Source organism: Carlito syrichta, unplaced genomic scaffold (genome assembly GCF_000164805.1).
Source record: "Carlito syrichta isolate Samal-C Ts95f unplaced genomic scaffold, Tarsius_syrichta-2.0.1 Scaffold49261, whole genome shotgun sequence".
NCBI classification, from domain to species: Eukaryota; Metazoa; Chordata; class Mammalia; order Primates; family Tarsiidae; genus Carlito; species Carlito syrichta.
The window spans coordinates 46,315-66,312 of NW_006993357.1; the positions used below are offsets into that span (position 1 = coordinate 46,315).

At 37.5% G+C, this 19,998-nt stretch overlaps 1 protein-coding gene across 1 annotated transcript; it reads right to left on the reverse strand.

Moving 5' to 3' along the window:
• Positions 1-10,273: 10,273 nt before the first annotated feature.
• LOC103250216 (keratin-associated protein 7-1) lies at positions 10,274-10,632 on the reverse strand. Its single transcript, XM_008048812.1, has one exon. The coding sequence runs from the start codon at positions 10,604-10,606 to the stop codon at positions 10,343-10,345; it is 264 nt and encodes an 87-aa protein (XP_008047003.1). The 5' UTR covers positions 10,607-10,632; the 3' UTR covers positions 10,274-10,342.
• Positions 10,633-19,998: the final 9,366 nt, after the last annotated feature.

Below are 19,998 nucleotides of genomic sequence, written 5' to 3' on the forward strand. Positions count from 1 at the left end.
AGTCCATTTAAGAAGCTTCAGTAAAAGAGTGCACCAAAAAAAAAAAAAAGCTGAGAATAACTGACCATAAACTTCAGGAAGAACAATTTATTGTACCTACTTCATCCCATCTCCCAGGCTGGCATAGTTCAGTGTAGAGAGAGAATTCCCCAACCTGTGAGTTCCCCAGTCAGGCAAAGGGAGAGCAAGGTAAACAACCAGCTCCCCCTGGCCTTTACAGTCATGCCCAAAGGACCTGCTTCAGTTTCAACCCATCAAATCACTAGGGAGACTGGCATAACTGAGACACCTGGAGACAGCTGGGAACAGAGGAGGGACAGGGGTTACCATTATCAGTCATGCAGCAAAATCCTCTGTGGCCCCCAGTGGCCTCCTTTGCAGAAAAACCTTTCTGCAGAAAGCTTTCACTGCTGAGGACCTCAACAACCCTCCTAGCCACTGTGTAACCTCCACAGCTTTTGCCCCTGAAGACACCACAGTGTTTGCCATTGTGGACCTCAGCGGACTGCTTCACAGAGGACCCCAGCAGCTTTCATCTCTGAAAAAACCAACAGACAGCACAACTGCTATACATAACCTGCAGCTTTTGCCTCAAAGAGCCCCACAGTTTTTCATCTTCACAGACTCCAGTTGCCTGAGACACTGCCTCTCTCCTGCAACCCTCCCTGGAGCAATCTTAGTGGGTGCCACTGTAAGAATTCCAATCCTGGGTCCAAGTGCACCACCATGTACACACCTGCCAGCAGCCCAACTGTGCATACTACTGGCCTCAGATGCCATAACTGTGCATGTGCCCATGGCTGATTCTGCATCCATGAGCATGCAAAAAACTGATCCCCAACCCCTGCTGCCAGATCCCACTGCTATGTAAGTCCCTACAGCCGGCCCCTACAGCCATACACTTGCACACCATGAGTTCTAACCTCCACAACCGTGTAAGTTCACACAGTCAGCCCAACCTCTGTCTCAGCTCCAACCTCCATGTATTTGCCCAAGCTTACTCTGTAGCTAGGCAAGCGCTCATCAGCAGCACCAATCTTTACCTCTGTAGCCATGTGTGCATACACTAAAAGCATCCACCATTGCACATGTGCCCACAGCCAGACCCAGCAACTGCCTCTGGCCCCTGCCTTAGCTACCTTGTATGTGCCCACAGCAGGCTCCTGCCACCAGGCATGCACCTAGAGCCAGCCCTCTTAGCCAAGTACATGCATACCACTGGTCCCAAATCTACCATTGCTGACCCTTATCTCTTATGACTGGAGCTGGAGGCACCACTGAGGATTCCAACAGCTTTTCCAGCCATCACAGATGCCCCCACGCCACTGTCAAGGACCACACAGTTGCTGATTAACAGACCCTAGGTACCTGAGCTGATGAGTCACTTTACTCCTGTCTAGATTCAGAGCCACCACACACCTCCGAACTTGGTATCCAGTACCACAATGCACTTTGGTGTGCTCCATTTTCTCACCCCCAGATGTAGTTCTGCCCTTACCAAAGCCAGTCTATAAATTTTGGAATAGGTGACTACTTCTTCTAATGTGCAGACACCTATGCAAATTTACAAATATCATGAGGATTCAATAAAACATGACACCACCAAAGGAACAGAATAAAAATGCAGTAACTGACCTCAAAGAAATGAAGATCTACAAATTGCCTGACAAGTAATTTAAAATAATTGTTCTAGAAAAATTTTAACAAGTCACAAGACAACATAGATAAAGAAGTTAATACAATCAAGAAAATGATACATGGACAAAATTAGAAGTTTAACAAAGAGAAAGAAAATGCAAATAACAATAATAATTGGAGCCAAAAAGAGCAATGGCTGAATTAGAAACTGCAATGGAAAGCTTCAAAAGCAGACTCAGTTAACCAGAAGAAAGATTTACAACAGGGCATTTGAAATTATCCAGTCAGAGGAGAAAAAAGAATGAAAAGGAATGGGAAAAAACCTGCAGGTATAATGGGACCCCATCAAGAAAGCTAGCTTTTTCATTACAGAAAATCCAGAAGGAGAAAGAGAAGAGAAAGGGACAGAAAACTTTCTTAAAACAAGAATGGTTGAAAATGTTTCAAATCTGAGGAGAGATGTGGAAACTCAAAGGTCTACAATCAGGTTCAAACCAAAGAAGACTTCATGAGACATATTGTCAAACTGTCAACAAGCAAATAGAGAATTTCAAAAGCAAGAGAAGAGACATATCACAAAGAAAGTTCTATAAAGGTTTAAACAGATTTCTCAGAAGAAACCTATCAGTCCAAAGAGAGAGTGCAATGATACAGTCAAAGCACCAAAAGGAAAAAGAAAACTGCCAACCAAGAACACTTTATCTGGTGAAGTAGCCATCCAGAAGAAAGGGAGAGATAAAAACACTTTTCCAGACAAATAGTGGGGAGGGGGGGTGTTCATCACTAATTGATCTGTCAGACATGAAAGGGTAAAGGGAGTTCTTGAAGAAGAAAAGAAGGGATGCTAGTAATATGAACATACATGAAAGTATAAAACTCACTGGTAAAGGAAAGTATATAGTCATATTGAGAATACTCTGATACTGTAATGGAGATATATAAATCACTTATGATTCTAGTATAAAAGTTAAAAGACAAGAGTACCAAAAAAGAACCTTAGCAACCATAATTTGTCAATGGATACATAATATAAAAAGATGTAAATATTGACATCAAAAACTTAAAATGCCAGGAGGGAACAAACATGCAGAGTTTTTGTATGCAATCAAATTTAAGTTGCTATCATCTTAAAATAGACTTTTATGTAACCCTCATGTAATCACAAAGCAAAAAACACAGTAGTTATATGAAAGACAAAAAGAAAGGAATCAAAGCATACCACCACAGAAAATCATCAAACAAAAAAAGAAGACAACAAGAAAGGAAAACAATGAACAAAGGACCTATAAAACAACCCCAAAACAATTAGTAGCAATAGTAAGTCCTTACCTAGCAATAATTACTTTAAATGTGAAGGCCTTGAAAACCTCAATAAAAAGACATAGAACAGCTGAATGGACAAGAAAACAAGACCCAACTATTTCCTGTCTACCAGACACTCACTTCACTTTTTTGTTTTGTTTTGTTTTGTTTTGTTTTTTCTGAGTTGGAGTCTCACTCTGTCCCCCAGACTGGAGTGTAGTGGCCGCTCCCGGCCACCACAGCCTCAACCTACTGGGCTCCAGCGATCCTTCCGCCTCAGCCTTCCAAGTAGTTGGAACTACAGGCACGCGCTACCACGCCCGGCTAATTTTTTGATTTATTGTAGAGATGAGGTCTCACCAAGTTGCCCAGGCAGGTCTCGAACCCGCGGGCTCATGCTCACTTCACTTTTAAGGACACTTACAGATTGAAAGTAGAGATGACAAAAGATATTCCATGTAAATGGAAACCAAAAGAGAGCAGACATAGTTATACTTACATCAGACAAAATAGACTTTAAATCAAAAACTGTAATTGGAGACAAAGAAGTTAATTATATAATAATAAATGGATAAATTTCTCAATGGATATAATAAATGTAAATACATAAGCACCTAACATCAGAGCTCCTAAATATGTGAAGTGAACATGAACAGATCTGACAGCAATATAATCTTAACAAGGAAACTTCAAAACCCCATTCTCAACAATGACTAGTATATCCAGATGGAAAACCAATAAAGAAACACTGAACTTTTAGACCAAATGGACCTACAAACATATACAGAGATTTCATCCAACAGTAATAGAATATATATTCTTCTCAAGCACACACAGAACATTCTCCAGGATAGATCGCATGTTAGGCCATAAAATAAGTTTTAACAAATTTAACAAGATTGAAATCATATTAGGCATCTTTTCCAACTAAAATGGTGTGAAACTAGATATCAACAGCAGGAGAAAAATTGAAAAATTCACAAATATATGGAACTTAACATTCTTCTTAACAGCCAACAGATAAAAGGAAGAATAAAAAAATCTTGACACAAATGAAACTGAAAACAAAAAAATACCAAAACTTTTTAAATGCAGCAAAAGAAGTTCTAAGAGAAAATTAAGTTTATAGTAATTAATAAAAAGAAATATCTCAAATAGCCAATCTAACTTTATACTTCAAGGAACTAGAAGAAGAATAAACTAAGTCCAAAGTTAGTAGAGGAAAAGAAATAAAGATTAAAGCATAAAAAATAAAATAGATTCTAAAAAAATAGAAAAGATAAACAAGAGATTTTTTTAAAGATAAATAAAATGAACAAATCTTTAGCTAGACTAAGTAAAAAAGAAGACTCAAATAAAATCATAAATTAAATAGAAGATAGTATAACTGAGACCACAGAAATATAAAGAATCATAAGAGACTACTATGAACAATTACATATACACCAAAAAAATGGATAACATAGAAGAAATGGGTAAACTCCTAGAAACGTACAACCTACCAAGAATAAATTATGAAGAAATAGAAAATCTGAAACAGATCAATAACAAGTAATGAGAATGAATTAGTAATAAAATATGTCCCAACAACAACAAAATCCAGGGCCAGATGGCTTTACTACTGAATTCTACAAAACATTTATAAATGAATACCAATCCTTCCCAAACTCTTCTAAAAAATTAAAGAGGGAGAAACACTTTTAAACTCATTTTATGAGGACAGAAAGAATGCACCAAGAGAAAAAAATTACATGTCAATATGCCTGATGACCACAGATGCAAAAATACTAGCAAACCAAATTAACAGTACATTCAAAAGATCATATACATGATCAAGCAGAATTTATTCCTGATATGCAAAAATGGTTCAGCATATGCTATGCAATAAATATGACGCATCATATTAACAGAATGAAGAATAAAAATTATTTTATCATCTCAACAGATCCAAAAACATTGATGAAATTCAAAATCCTTCCATGATCAAAACTCTTAAATTAAGTTATAGAAGGAATGTACCTCAACATAATTAAAAAAAAAAACTCTTAAAAAAAGACAAAAAGAGTATTTAAGTTGTCCCTATTACTTATAAAATAAGTTTTTAGTCTTTAAACTGACTTAAATGTCTTCAACTCCACCTTAAAAATCTTGCCTATAATCCCAGCACAAGTGGATTGCCTGAGCCTGCTGGCTCGAGACCGGCCCAGGCAATTTGTTGAGATCTTGTCTCTACAATAAATCAAAAATTAGTCAGGCATGGTAGCGCACACCTGTAGTTCCGGCAACTTGGAAGACTGAGTTGGAAAGATTGCCAGAGCCCAGCAGGTCAACACTGGGGTGGCCATGAGTGTGCCACTACATTCCAGCCTGGGGGGCAGAGACAGACTCCAACTCAAAAAAACAAAAACAAAAAAAGACACTCTCTTAGCCAGGCTTAATAACCAGAATTGATGTGACAGCATTATAGGCATCTTTGCTTCCCAGGGAATGTTTGACAATGTCTGGAGACATTTTTGTTTGTCATGACCGGGAGTGTAGAATGGTGCTTCTTATTTAATAGGTAGAGTCCAGGGAGGCTGCCAAACATCCTACAATGCACAGTCCCCCACACACAACAAAGACTTACTCAGCTCAAAATGTCAGTGGAACCAAAGTCAAGAAATGCTGGTCTGAAGTCAAGATCACAACAAATCAAATGTGATTGTCAGGCAATATACTGAAAAATGTCACATGACAGGACCAGAATTTGCTGACCAAGACTTGGACTAATTTCAGACACAGTTTCAATACCTTCCTACCACAGCTCTTTTAGAACTAAGCCACATTTGTGAGGCTGCTTGGTTAATTGCCATAGCAAGCATCTAGTTAATGGAACTTACTATTTGATGTAGAACCCATGTGGTTTTCTTAAGAAATCGTGTGATACCACAACAATGCCTGAATGCATAGTAAGCTTATGGACTCTGTTCAGAAGAACCTCATCTGTGACTCATAATCAATATGAAAAAGCAAGTCCAAGGAAGATATGTTTTTGGTGCAAGCTTTCACCACTGGTAGGACATGAAGGTCATTTTTAGCATCTGTCCTCTATTCTTGGAGATCCAAAATGTGGGAATTAAGGTCCTCTTCTTGTGACATAAAGGCAGCATTAGAGCGAGAAACTAGACATGTGTATAAATTTGCACACAAATGTGCTAGCTGAGTTAGTGAAAAGAGTAAAGGATATAGTCTGAAGTGTAGGGCTATCTCAATGTACAGACAGCCTCACTGAAGAATGGACTCTTGATGCTTCATATTATTTACTCATTGGTTGCCCTCTTGAAAGCCTAAAGTCATGTCCTTCCAATAACCTTTTAAAAATATTTTCTATTACTGCCGAACAACCAATGAAAAAGCAAGCTCAATCACCAAAAGCGTTATTTCTTTAAAGTCTTTGCTGACCAAAATTAAATATAAAAATAAATTTAACCAAAAATTATGACCAAAAAAAGATTTATTTCTTAAAATTTAAAGTTGTTCATGAGGAAAGTCTTGAAAATTCTGAGGTTGCACCCCAGTATATTGGACATAGAAGCTTTAAAATGAAAATAATAAGGCACACTTATAAAGTAGGTTAGTAAGGGGGAGGATGATTGGAAAAGGTAGAAAAAGAAACAGGACGTGGTAGTGCAAATAATATTGTCAAAGATAATGTCAGAAGCCTCAGAGGCAAGTCACTAAAAAGGAATTGGTGTCTTAGAAATAACAGCTTATTTTCAGAAACAACAACACTTAACACATTTAGTTTTATAGAATACCCAAAGAGGTCCCTGCCTAGCAGGCTTTAGAATCTGGAAATACTTCCCCTTATCTAATATAAAACTCTACTGCTACAATTTTAAGTGCTTTTTCTCTATTCTCAATGGAAATGAAAAAACATAATCTGTTGTTTTCTGTAACTAGCAATAAAAAATAGAACAAAAGTATAGGTAAAATAATAAAAGAAAACTTCCCCTTTTGGATAAAAATGTTAATACCATTTCATCAACACTTGAAGAATCAACAGTGAGATGTACCTCTCTCTCTACATCCTTTGGGATGTGAAGCAACAGGACTGGGCAAGTGCTCCAATTTTATGTGCACATACATCACCTGGGAATTTTGTTAAAGTTCAGGGTCTTATTTAAAAGAGGAGAGGCTCAAGAGTCTGCATTTTGAAAAAAATGCAGAAAGCCCAAGGTGATGCCAGAGTTTCCTGTCTGCCGACCATACTTTAAGTAATGGGGAATTAGACTTTTTTCTCTAAAAAGTTGTATTAATTCAACAAATATTTACCGAATGTCCAGGATTCAAAAAGCACTGGTGATATAACACTAAATAAAGCATAGTACTTGACCTCAAGGAACTTACCGAATACAAGGTATAATTAGAGCTGTGAGTTAATGAAGTCACCAGTGAGAAAGACAAGCTCCCATAGACAAGTTTTAGAATACCAAATCAGACAAAGTCACTCTGTGACAATGATGGAGTGAGACAAAAACAAGACCACTCTGTAATCATGTCTGAGAAGAGAGAAAAGCAAAGAACACTATGCAAATTTCAGTGACAACACATCACTTATGGTGATGTCTGCTTCTTTACCAATACAAATATAGGCTTTCCACCTCCTAAATAAAAAGTATTAAAACACCCAATCCTAGAATTGAGGTTATTGTTTTAAGCCACTAAATCTGTGGTAATTTGTTACAGCAGTCACAAAAAACTAATAGAGTGTGCAATCCAGAAGAGACACCTGCCTCTTTTAATCCTTTTCAAGATCATCTGATTCAGGACCAAATCCTATAACAACCTTCCAACATGCTTATTTTGAGATATCTTCCTGTTTCTCATGTTGCATGGTCTCCAGTGTTGCATCTAGTCAATAAACACAACTTTGTTTGACTATAAATGTTTTCCTTGTGGTCTTGGGTTGGTAGACTTCAACAGTGCAGTGTGAAAAATATGGTATTAAAATAAACAGATATAAGACTTTTAAATTAGAGCAAGGAAAGCTCCCTGAAGTGGAGGAAGACCTTCTAAAGGATCTGTAAGAGTTCACTAGATGAGCGAGAGTACAGAAAGGAACGAAGACTTACAGAAGGCCCCATGGCAGGAGGAAAGGAAACATGCTGAGGAGAGTAAAGAAATAAGACTAGAAAAATGTGTAGGTTTGTGAGCCTCTGTTTGATCCTGAACGCTGTAAGAAATCAAAGAATCACCAAAGAGTTTGTGAAAGAAAGCTACATAATTACATTTGCATTTTGAGAGATTATTGTGCCACTGTACGGAAGATGGATTGGAGACAGCCTGGCAGACTGACAGGCTCCTGGTGCAGTAATCCAGGCAAGAAATGACAAGGGTGTGACTTGCAGAAATATTAGGAATGAAGTTCTGACATCATTTCTTAAATGCCAGAAAATCTAAGGACTTATTAACAAGTGAAAAGAAAAAAATCTAAGAACTTGGTATCAAAAGAAAGCATGGAACCTAATAATTATCCATTTTTTATCATACTTGTGAAAATTCTGGAGGATCTCGATTATCTCAGTCAGAGATTGAGACATTCTTAAATCCGAGAGGATGATTAATAATCATAGCAATGATTCCCATAGCATATAATATATAGCAAGGACAGTGCAGCAATGCTCACGCTTAACACCCAATTCTTACTTTCTAAATACTAGTCTCCACATAAAAGATATAGAACTCCTGGGAGAAATGTTCGAGTCTATGATTGGAGCAGAAAAGTTCAAGATGAGCCTGAAATATCTTGTTGATCCAGAAAGTAATGAAACGATCAGTGATGGGAGTCATTTCCAAAGGACATGGAAGCCAATATGAAGGTGTTCTCACTGTGAAAATCTGGGAAAATTGTAATGTCAAAATAAATATTGCTGCATTTTAACATATTGAGTTAAATAATAATTCGTGAACCCATATTGATATGTGTTGATACATGTAAATAAGCAAGCCAAAAAAATAGGGAAAAAAGAGAGTTCTTTCTTTTGACAGAATGCAATCTAATAAATGTAAATGTATGTATGTAGCCACACACATATATATGCATGACTCTTATCACAGGCTGTTTCTCATTTTGAATCCTGGGAAGGAAATGAGTAAGCAATATCTATCTATCTTTGGATAATAATGTGTAACAACACACTAATTGGCATAAAGCAGAAGACCATCAAATGCCCTTTAAATATTAGATAAAGTATATTTAACTCTTGAAGGCAAAAATTGTATTTTATTTGTCTCTAAGATCTGTGTCTCCAAAACTCAGGACAATACTTGGTGTTGTAGCTATGTGGTGAGTATCAGTTGAATAAATAAATCCCCGCCTGAAGACAGTGTTTCTGGCCAGAGTGTGTGCTTAGGTGTTTTTACAGTGACAAAATTCACAATACAGTCTTCATTTTTCATACTAGTTATATGTATATGTAATCAGAGATGAAGAAGGTAGAGAAAACAAATCCCATCTATCAAAAAGAGAAAAACTACTATGTGCTTTTAGTGGTTTCCCTTTATTGAACAAATTTTAGAAACTCCTGAAGATAGAGTTTCATAGCTAAGTCTATTTAGTTATAATTCTTCCAATAATCTGTGGTGTTCAAATCTCACCAGAGCTAAGATCTATAAACAGTAGGAAGGAAGAAGTGAACCAAAATGGAATTGTGTCACTAATGAAAGGAGGAAATAAAATGGTTTTTTAGCATTTGACATCTAATAAATATTCCTGTTTATAATTAGCATTTTTTAAAAAACAGCAATTGCAGTGTATCTGGATTGAATTTGGACTATTTCTAGAAAATTTTTAAAATTGAAATATCAATATAAACATAAAAGGATGTTTAGGCATCATCCTATCCTGGTAATACAGTCCAAAATCAGAATAAAATTTGGTTGAAGTCAACCATGGCCAGATGAAACTGGTTAATGAATTTAAGAGCATAAAAACACAGTAAATAAATAACTAGAACAAATACATTTGTGCTGAATGAAATAGATTTATTAGAAGCCTAACAACAGAACCCCTTCCTCCCCACACCCAACTTGCAATACAGAAGTTAATAATACATATGCAGAGCAACCTTGGGAGACAAACTACTTGCTTTACTGCTAAAAATCAGGTATGACAGAAAAATGCATCTTGCACCCTTTGGCTGTGGGTGAGTGCCAGTCAGCATTAGGTGCTGGAAGACAGGGACCCCAGGAAGATGTCCAGCATCATGGAAGACAGGGACCCCAGGAAGATGTCAGCAAGAAGATGAAAGATGGACCACCCAAGCACGTGGGTAGGCAAGGAGACAGTCATTGCTCTTCAGGTTGTTCTGTGTACAGAGAGTTGTTTGAGAATTCTGTAGTCGCTGGAGCTGATGGTCCTTCAGTAGGTGCTGTAGCCGAAGCCAGAGCCAGAGCCCCATGGCCGGTAAAAGCTGCCACCATAGCAGCAGCCCAGGTTGTTGATGTTGCTGCCACCAAAGCCGTAGCCCAGGGAGCTGTAGCCATTGCATCCACAGCCATAGTTCAGGGGTGAGCCCAGAGGCACAACACAGTTCAGAGGGGTGGCTCTGAAGGTCCTGTGGAAGTTGGTGCCATAGCAAGGGTAGCCTGGGAAGTAGCTTCCACAGCAGAAGTAACGAGTCATGGTAGCAGGAGTTGAGAAGGGTTTAGATAGATGGAGAAGAACAAGTTACCTGAGTGTGAATGAAGGTCTCCTCCTGCCCAGGGCTTTTTATACCTCAAGCTGGTGGGTACAACATGCCTGTCTAAACATCTTCCCCTTTATTTGCATAAATCATCTCATTATTTTCTAATAAAACACATACAATGGAACCCACAGACTCACTGCCTACATTTTTGTTGGCTTTTCTGTGTCCTATCTTCAAAGCCAGCGCCCATACTTGGCACGCAATTGAATTCTTTTTTCATCAGTGTTCCATAGTTTAACTAGTGTTCTGATTGCATCATGTCAGACTCTTTAAATCCTCTGATTATGAACTCCTCCCAACCAACATAACTGGACTAAAAAAGCTTTGGCAAGAATACAAACACTTCAAGTCAAGACAAAGCCATATACTGACGTCTTTTGAACATCATTTTGAAACATTAAACTGAAATTCTATAGCCCCTTAAAATTCATTCTGTATGTCACTTAAAACAATGGCATACCAACTGATTAATGAGTACAGAGTTTCCTTTTGGGGTGAAGAAAATCATTTGATACTAGATAGAGGTGTTGGTTACAAAACATTTTTAATATATTGAACATCACTGAATTGTTCACTTTAAAATGCCTTGGTTTCTATTACATAAACTTCACCTCAATCATTTTTTTATTTTAAAAAGGCATTGACCAGGCTCAGTGGCTCAGCCTGTAATCCCGCTTTTTGGGAGGCCGAGGTGAGTGAATTGCCTGAGCCCGCGGGTTCAAGACCTGCCTGGGCAACTTGGCATGGCCTCATCTCTACAATAAATCAAAAAAATTAGCGAGTGTGGTAGCGCAAGCCTGTAGTTCCTGCTACTTTGAAGGTTGAGGCGGAAGGATCGCCAGAGCCCAGCAGGTCGAGACTGCGGTGGCCGAGAGCGGCCACTGCACTCCAGTCTGGGCGACTGTGTGAGACTTCAATTCAAAAAAAAAAAAAATGCATTGCTACACAAATCCATCCAAACAAATGTTTTTGCAGAGGCAGCAAGAGTATCAAATAATAAGCTGGCTGTGGATAACCCATTAGTAGCTTTCATCTATTTCATTTGTTAGCATCCTCTTTGTTAACCTATATTTTATTTTTCATGGAGAACACACAGTCTCTAGTTGTAAATCATCTTGAGCTATCAAACTATCTTGTTGTGCAGTTGCCACACTGGTGCTGAGCAGAATGATGCCCAATTTCAACCAAAGCTATACCAAGCTTGGTTCTTGTTGACTCCTAGTAAAACAAGTCTGAATGCTATGATACACTATGAATTGCCAGTTTTATTTAAGGATTCAGTGCTTCAGTTCACATTTTGCCCTATATAGCCATTTCTCATGATGATGGTAACCCAGGAAAAATTTGTACTATTCCAATTCAAATGTTTAAGAGGTAATCGTTTTATATGTGATTAAGAGTCTGCATTCCCTGAAAATGTAAGAAAACTTTGTGGATACCAATTCCTTTTGCTTATTTCCCCCTTAACAGATAATCATATAGTCCAATGGGCAAAATGAATTATTCCCCTCTCTCTCTCTCTCTCTCTCTCTCTCTCTCTCTCTCTCTCTTTCTGTTGAGATTCTCTCTCTCAGATTCTCTAACAAAGAGCTGTCTACAGAACATTTTATAAGTGTATATAATTTCTTTTCTTCTAAAAACTATTTACATGTCATGAGAGTTTATAATTAGAGAGAATAAGGTCTACTTTCGAATTCAATTTAACAAAAGGAATGAATTAAAATGGTAAGAGACTTGTCCTTAAGATTAGCTGTTATATAGACTCTACATTAAATAATTCAGAAAACTCAAAAATATGTTTGTGAGTAGAAGAGGGCAAAGTGACTAAGAATTAAACATGACCGTGGAGTGGGGAGATTCTCTGAAACTTTAATTGCTGATTCTACCACTCAATGACAGTGGTACCTGTAATTTGGATATGTGGCCACCAGATGGCAGTGGCATTTCAGTTAGTCAGTCAACTGCAGGACTGGATTTGGGGTTCTCACATGCAGGCAGGCAAAAAATAACTTGTTTGAAATTCTGACTTCCAGGAGCTCTCCTCTTCCTCCACCACCATGAGATTCTGGAAATTTATATTTTTAAAGAAGTAGCCCAGATGATTCTTATGAATAAGTCATCGTGATAAATTCCAGGAGCAATCTTTCATAATACTTCAAGGAAACTGTCTTTGCTTAGATGTGTGAAATTGCCCTGAGCTGCTTATCTCTCATTGGCAGGGTTGTTCCACTTCAGTCACAGGTGACTTATTTCCTTTTACTCTGGATGATAGAGATAATCGAAGAAAAGTCTTAGTTTGTCTTTTTCCATTTCTCTGTGTTTCTGTCTTAGCACACCCCTGATTTAAAAGGGAAAGTAGCAGCAACATGTCCAGGCATCTTCCCAGAGGTAAAATCCACCTGAGTTGCCTATGGTTTTGCTACCTAAAATCAGGAAAAAAAATTGCATTTTCTCCTTTGCTTGTTTTTATTTTCCTATCTCCTGCTAGATTTTTCCTAAGAAAATTATCAATGAAGTATTTGATTGCAATTCAATAATTTTATTTTAAATATTAACAATATTAAATAGTAGTAATAATTTAAAACATTGCTAATATTAAATAATAGTAATAATTTAAAATATTATTCTGCACTAGGCTCTGTTCTATACAATTTACACACATTGGTATGTATGTATATATTTTATGCATATATGTAAAGAAGACTTCCTATGCATTACTCTATGCACTTGACAAATGTTCATGCATTTAATTTTTATAATGATCTTATGATGTGGATATTATATTGTTTATAAGAACACTGAGTTCAAAGAGTTTAAGTAAATTGTTCAAGGTTATGCAGTTAATAACAGAATCAAGCTTCAAACCTGTGCCAAATACCTCCAAAGCCATGCTCTTGACTACTTTACGGTATTGACTCTGATATGTCATTAATACTTTAAAGGTCTTCGGCTTATAAATGCCTCAGATGTATAATTTACTACCTTATTTTTTTTTAAGAAAATATCAGTCAGGAAATGCTAGTTTTTGCTGCTATAGCAGACAATCCAAAATCTCCATGCTTTGAAAGATCAGAAGTTTATTTCATGTTCACACTACACACGCCTCTCAGGTTGATGAGTGTGTCAGATGCACATTCATTCTCGTTTAGAGACAGAATTTTCATTATCTGAAATATCACACACATGGGAGAAAATGTGACAAATCACTCCAGTTCTTAAAGACTCCCACCAAATGCCATGCACAACTTCCACACACTTCACATTTTCTAAAGTTACACAGTCACATCTAACTTCATAAGTCATGAAGAACAATGTTACCACGTGCCTAGAAGGAGAAAACCCACAACGTTACAGAACAACATTAATGACTTCCACAGGGAATCCAAATTTCTTACATGGACTAAAATAATTTTTAACAGGTTTTAACATATGTGTCAAAAGTTTAGATCATAAGACAAAACAGAAATAAGAAGCTTTTTAGAACTTTACATAATATAATTTTAGACCATGCTGATAATTCTGATAGTGAATCATTTTTTTCTTCTTTTTTCTTTTTTTCCCCTTTTTTCTTTTTTTCTTTTCTTCTCTTTTTCTCCCTATTTCTTTTTCTTAATTTACATATTTAGATTTAGGGACTGAAGGGCACAGGGAACAGTCAGAAGGGCGTCTCCCAAGGTGGCACTAAACACTATATAGAACCAAACAAAGACAACAAAGGCCCTAAGCTCCGGTTACCCCACACACAGTTTCCCCCGCGTGGGAAGTTTAAACCTGTGCTCAAACAATTTCTCCCTATAGGAATACTACCTCATAGCCCCCTCCAATAAGACCCAAACACGGCACTGGCCAGCCCCTGCCAGGCCCAAGCACGGCACTGGCCAGTCCCTCCCAAACCCATAAATACAGCCCTCTCTCACGGGCTCTCTCTCTCTCTCCCTCCCCTACCCAGCGGTTACAGACCCTTTTCCTTTTTTCCCTGTAGCCGCTGCCGCTTTAATAAATCTCCGTCTTTAATGGGTGTGGAGTTGTCACTGGCACCTAAGTTCTTTCAGGGACTACATATGTGTATTCATTACATGGACATATTGTGTAGTGGTAGGGATTGGGTTGCAGGTGACCCATTCATTCCCCAGATAGTGAACATTGTACAACAAAGGTAGTTTCTGAACCCTAGCCCCCGCTTCTCTCCCTCCTTATTAGTGTCCACAGTGTCTATCATTTCCATCTTGTGACCATTTAGCTCCCATAAGTGAATGAGAAGATGCGGTGTATGATTTTCTGTTTCTGAATCAGTGTAGGTAGGATGATGATCTCTAGCTTCGTCCATGTTATTGCAAAAGACATGAATTAATTCCTTTTTATGTTGGCATAGTATCCCGTGGTACGCATATATACCACATTTTCTTTATCCACTGATTAGTTGATGGGCATTTAGGTTGATTCCTCATCTTTGCAATTGTGAATTGCACTGTGATGAACATGCGGGTGTAGATGTCTCTGATATATAAAACAACCTCTATTCCTTAGGGTAAGATAGCTAGTAGTGGGATTGTTGTATCAAATGGCAGATCTTTTTGTTTTTTGAGTAATCTCTATACTGCTTTCCAAAGAGGTTGTACTTATTTATTTATTTATTTTATTTTATTTTTAAAATGTGGGATACGATTCAGGGTTAGATATACAACTGTTCATTATACAGGTATCCTCATTGATGACATGTGCCCACCCTCCCTACCCTGGCAGTTTCCCATTACTGCCAATTCCTTTCTTTTTGTATCATTTTAAGTGTTTAAGGTCCGCTTATGAGTGAGAACATACAACACTCAGTTCTCTGCTTCTGTGATAAGTCACTCAGTATTATAGCTTCTAAGTCCATTCAAGTTGCTGCGAAGTTCATAATTCTGTCCTTTATGACTGTATAATATTCCATCATGTATATGTACCACATTTTTTTTAATCCAGTTCTTTTTCAGTGGGGAGCACAGTTGGTTCCGTGTTTTGCTATTGTGAATAATGCTGCAATAAGCATGTGTGTGCAGTATCTTTTTTATAGAGTGATTTGAGTTCTTCCAGGTATATTCCCAGAAGGGGGATTTGGGGATCATATGGAAAGTCAATTATTAGATCTTTTAGGAATTGCCAAGCTGTTTTCCATGGAAGTTATACTAGTTTACACTCCCACCAACAGTGTAGAAGTATCCCTTTTTCCCCATATTCTCTCCATCACCTGTTGTATTTTGAGTTATTGATGATGACCATCCTGACTGGAGTTAGGTGATATCTCAGTGTGGTATTAATTTGCATTTCTTTTATGACTAGTGAGGCTGATCATTTTTTCATGTATCTGATGGCTGCTAGTAGGTCTTCTGAAAAGTGTATATTCTTATCTTTTGCCCGCTTTGTAATAGGGCTGGGTTTTTGTTTGTTTGTTTGTTTGTTTGTTTGTTTGTTCGGCATGTTTGGCTTCCTTGTAGACCCTGGATGTTAGGCCTTTGTCAGATATACAGTTGGCAAATATTTTTTCCCATTCTGTGGACTCTCTTCCCACTCTCTTGATGGTTTACTTTGATTTGCAGAAGCTTTTCAGTTTGATGAGGTCCCACTTGTCTATCTTATCTCTTATGGCATGGGCATTTGGGGTTTTGATCAGGAATTGGTTGCCATTTCCAATTTCCACAATGTTGTCTCCTACATTTTCTAAGGTTCTTAAAGTTTGAGGTTTTATATTTAGGTCTGATCCATTTAGAGTTGATTTTTATGTACAGTAATAGGTAGAGATTTTGCTTTAATCTTCTGCATGTGGTCAACCAGTTTTCTCAGCACCATTTACTGAATAGGTTCTCCTTTCCCCAGTCATTGGTGGTGGAGGATTTGTCAAAGATGAGTTGGTTGAGAAATTGAGGTTTTGCTTCTGGAATCTCTATCCTGTTCCATTGGTTTATATGCTTGTTTTTCTACCAATACTAGGCTGTTTTCATTATTGTAGTCTTATAATAAAGTTTAAAGTCTGGAAGTATGATACTTCCCACTTTGTTTCTATTACTAGGATTAGTTTGACTGTTCATACTCATTTATGTTTCCATATGAATTCCTATATTGTCGTTTCCAGGTCTGAGAAGATGCTGGTAATTTAAAGGGTTTTGCATTAAATCTGTAGATTGTTTGGGGTAGGATGGACATCTTAACAATGTTGGTTCTTCGTGTCCATGAGCATGGAATATTTTTCTATTTGTTTGTGTCATCTTTGATTACTTTCAACAGTTTTGTAGTTTTCTTTTCTTTTTTTTTTGAGTTGAAGTCTCACTCTGTCACCCAGACTGGAGTGCAGTGGCCGCTCCTGGCCACCACAGCCTCCACCTGCTGGGCTCTGGCGATCCTTCCACCTCAGCCTTCCAGGTAGCTGGAACTACAGGCGCACTACCACGCCCGGCTAATTTTTTATTTATTGTAGAGATGAGGTCTCACCAACTTGCCCAGGCAGGTCTCAAACCCACGGGCTCAGGCAATCCACTCACCTCAGCCTCCCAAAGCACGGGACTACAGGCTGAGCCACCGAGCCCAGCTTGTAGTTTTCATTGTAAAGGTCTTTCCCTTCTCTGTTTAGGAAGATGCTGAGGTACTTCATTTTTTGTGGCTATTGTGAATGGGATTGTGCTTTTTATTTGGTTTCTGTTTGTTTATTGTTGGTGTATAGGAATGTGACCATCTTTTGTACATTTATTTTATACTCTGATACTTTGTCAAAGTCTTTTATCAGTGCAAGGAGGTTTTTGACAGATTCTCTTGGAGTTTAGAGGTATAGGATCATGTCTCTGCAAAGAGGGATAACTCTTATGGCATGAGCACTTGGAGTTTTGATCAGGAATTGATCGCCAGTTCCAATTTCCATGAGGGTTTCTCCTGCATTTTCTAAGGTTCTTATAGTTTGAGGTTTTACCTTTGGTTCTTCTATCCATTTAGAGTTGTTTTTCGTATATGGTTAAATGCAGGGGTCTTGTTTTAATCTTCTGCATGTGGTCAGCCAGTTTTCTCAGCACCACTTACTGAATAGGTTCTCCTTTCCCTAGTGGTTGATGGTGGAGGCTTTTTCAAAGATAAGTTGGTTGAGAAATTGAGATTTGGCTTCTGGAATCTCGATCCTATTCCATTGGTCTATATGCCTGTTCTTGTACCAATACCAGGTTGTTTTGATTATTGTAGCTTTATAATAAAGTTTAAAGTCTGGGAGCATGAGGCTTCCTGCTTTGTTTTTGTTTTGGCTTTTCATGGTCATTTATGTTTCTATATTAATGCCTGGATTGTACCTGGAATACTTTCAGGATTGATATCAGCTCTTCCTTGTATGCTTTGCAGATTTCTGCTGGAAAGTCTTCTGGTTCAGGGTTTTTTTTTTGTAGGGAATTTTCTTATGACAAAGTCAAATTTTCTGGGTTGTTAATGGTCTATTTAGGGACCCTATTTCTTCTAGTTTCAGCGTGGAGACGTTGTGTGATGTCAGAAAGTACTCCATTTCATTCAAATTTTCAAGTTTTTTTCCATACAAGTGTACATGGTAATCTCTGATACTCTCTTGTATTTCTTTGGGGTAAGTTGTGACTTGATGTTTTGCATTTCTGATTTTATTTATTTGGGCCTTTTCTCTTTTTTTTAGTCAATCTGGCTAAAGGTCCACCATCTTGTTTATCCCTTCAAAGAGCCAGATTTTTGTTTTGTTGATTTTTTTCTTTTTTTTTTTGTCTTCTATGCCCTGTATTTTGGGCTTTTATTTTGGTGATCTGAATTCTTCTGCTGTAGATAGGGTCTTGATGAACTTGCTTTTCCAGCTTCCTTAGGTGATTTGTTAGGCTGCTAACTTGTGATCTTTCTGTTTTCATCATGTGTGTTCACAGAAATAAGAATTCCCCACTTAGTACTGATTTCATGGCATCCCAGAGATTTTGGTAAGATATTTCTTCATTTTCATTTGTTTCCAGAAATCAATCTTTTAATTTCTGTTTTGATTTCCATGTTGTCCCAGGAGTTGTTCAGCATCATTCTGTTCAGTGTCCATGTCTTTGTGGGCTTGCGGGGAGCTTTGTTGGTGTTTATTTATTTTTTTTTTTTATTTCACTATGGTCTGAGAAGGAGCAAGGCAGTATTTCATTCTTACGAAGTTTATTTATGCTTGATTTTTGGTTGAGAATGTGGTCAATCTTAGAGTACGTTCCATGTGGTGATGAGTAGAATGCATATTCCGTGGTTGTTGGGTGGTGTGTTTGTACATATCTATTACTCCATTTGTACAAGATTAAGTTGAGGTTCTGAATCTTTCTTAATTTTTTTTCTTGATGATCTGCCTAGGGTTGTGAGTGGGGTATTTAAGTCCCCAGCTATGATAATGTTAGCGTCAATATCTTTTTTCAGTTTATCTAGAAGCTACCTTATGAAAGTTTGTGCTCATATGTTGGGTGTTTAGGATCAATATTGTCTATTTATGGATTGAATCTTTTATCATTATGTAGTGACCTGTTGTATCTTTTTTTCATTTTTGAGAGCTTAAAGGGTATTTTTTCTGTTATTAAGATTACAATTCCTGCTTCTTTTGTGCTCTGTTCACCTAAAAATGTGTTTTCCATCCTCTTACTTTAAGTCAGTGAGTGTCCTTTCTGGTGAGATGAGTCTCCTGGAGACAGCATATTGTTACATCATGATTTTTTTATCTAATTTTCTATTCTAGGTCTTTTCAATGGCGCTAAATTTAGTCCATTCACATTCAGATTAATTATTGAAATGTGAGAATTTATCCCTGTCATGAAGTTCTTATAGAGTTTGTTGTTGTTGCTGTTGTTTTGTTTATTTGTTTGTTTGCTTTCTTATGTTTTTTTAGTCGATTGATGCATTTTTTCAATCTTTTTCCTGCATTCTTGGGAAGGCCATGGTTTGTTTGTTTTTTTGTTTTTTTTCCTTTCTTCTGTGCTTAATACTTTCTTATGTGTTTTTTGTAGAGCTGGTCTGGATGGCATAAACTCTTAGGGATTGAATGTCTAAGAAGGATTTTAATTCTCCATCACTAATGAAACCTAGCTTAGATGGATAGGAACTTTTTGGTTGAAATTGTTTATCTCTGAAGACTTTAAAAATTGGAGTCCTATCTCTCCTAGCCTATAGTGTTTCTATAGATAATTCTGCTAGAATTCTAATTAGTCTTCCCCAGTAGGTAGCCTGACCTTTCTCTCTGGCTGCCTTTACAATTTTTTCTTTTATGTCTACTTTGTGTAAGTGAATTACTATGTGTCTAGGAGCTGGTCTTCTAATTTGATGTCTTTCAGGAGTTCTGTGAATCTCTTGT

Excerpts from the sequence above, each read along its gene's own strand:
- LOC103250216 (XM_008048812.1), bottom strand. The coding sequence starts at position 10,606 with ATGACTCGTTACTTCTGCTGTGGAAGCTACTTCCCAGGCTACCCTTGC.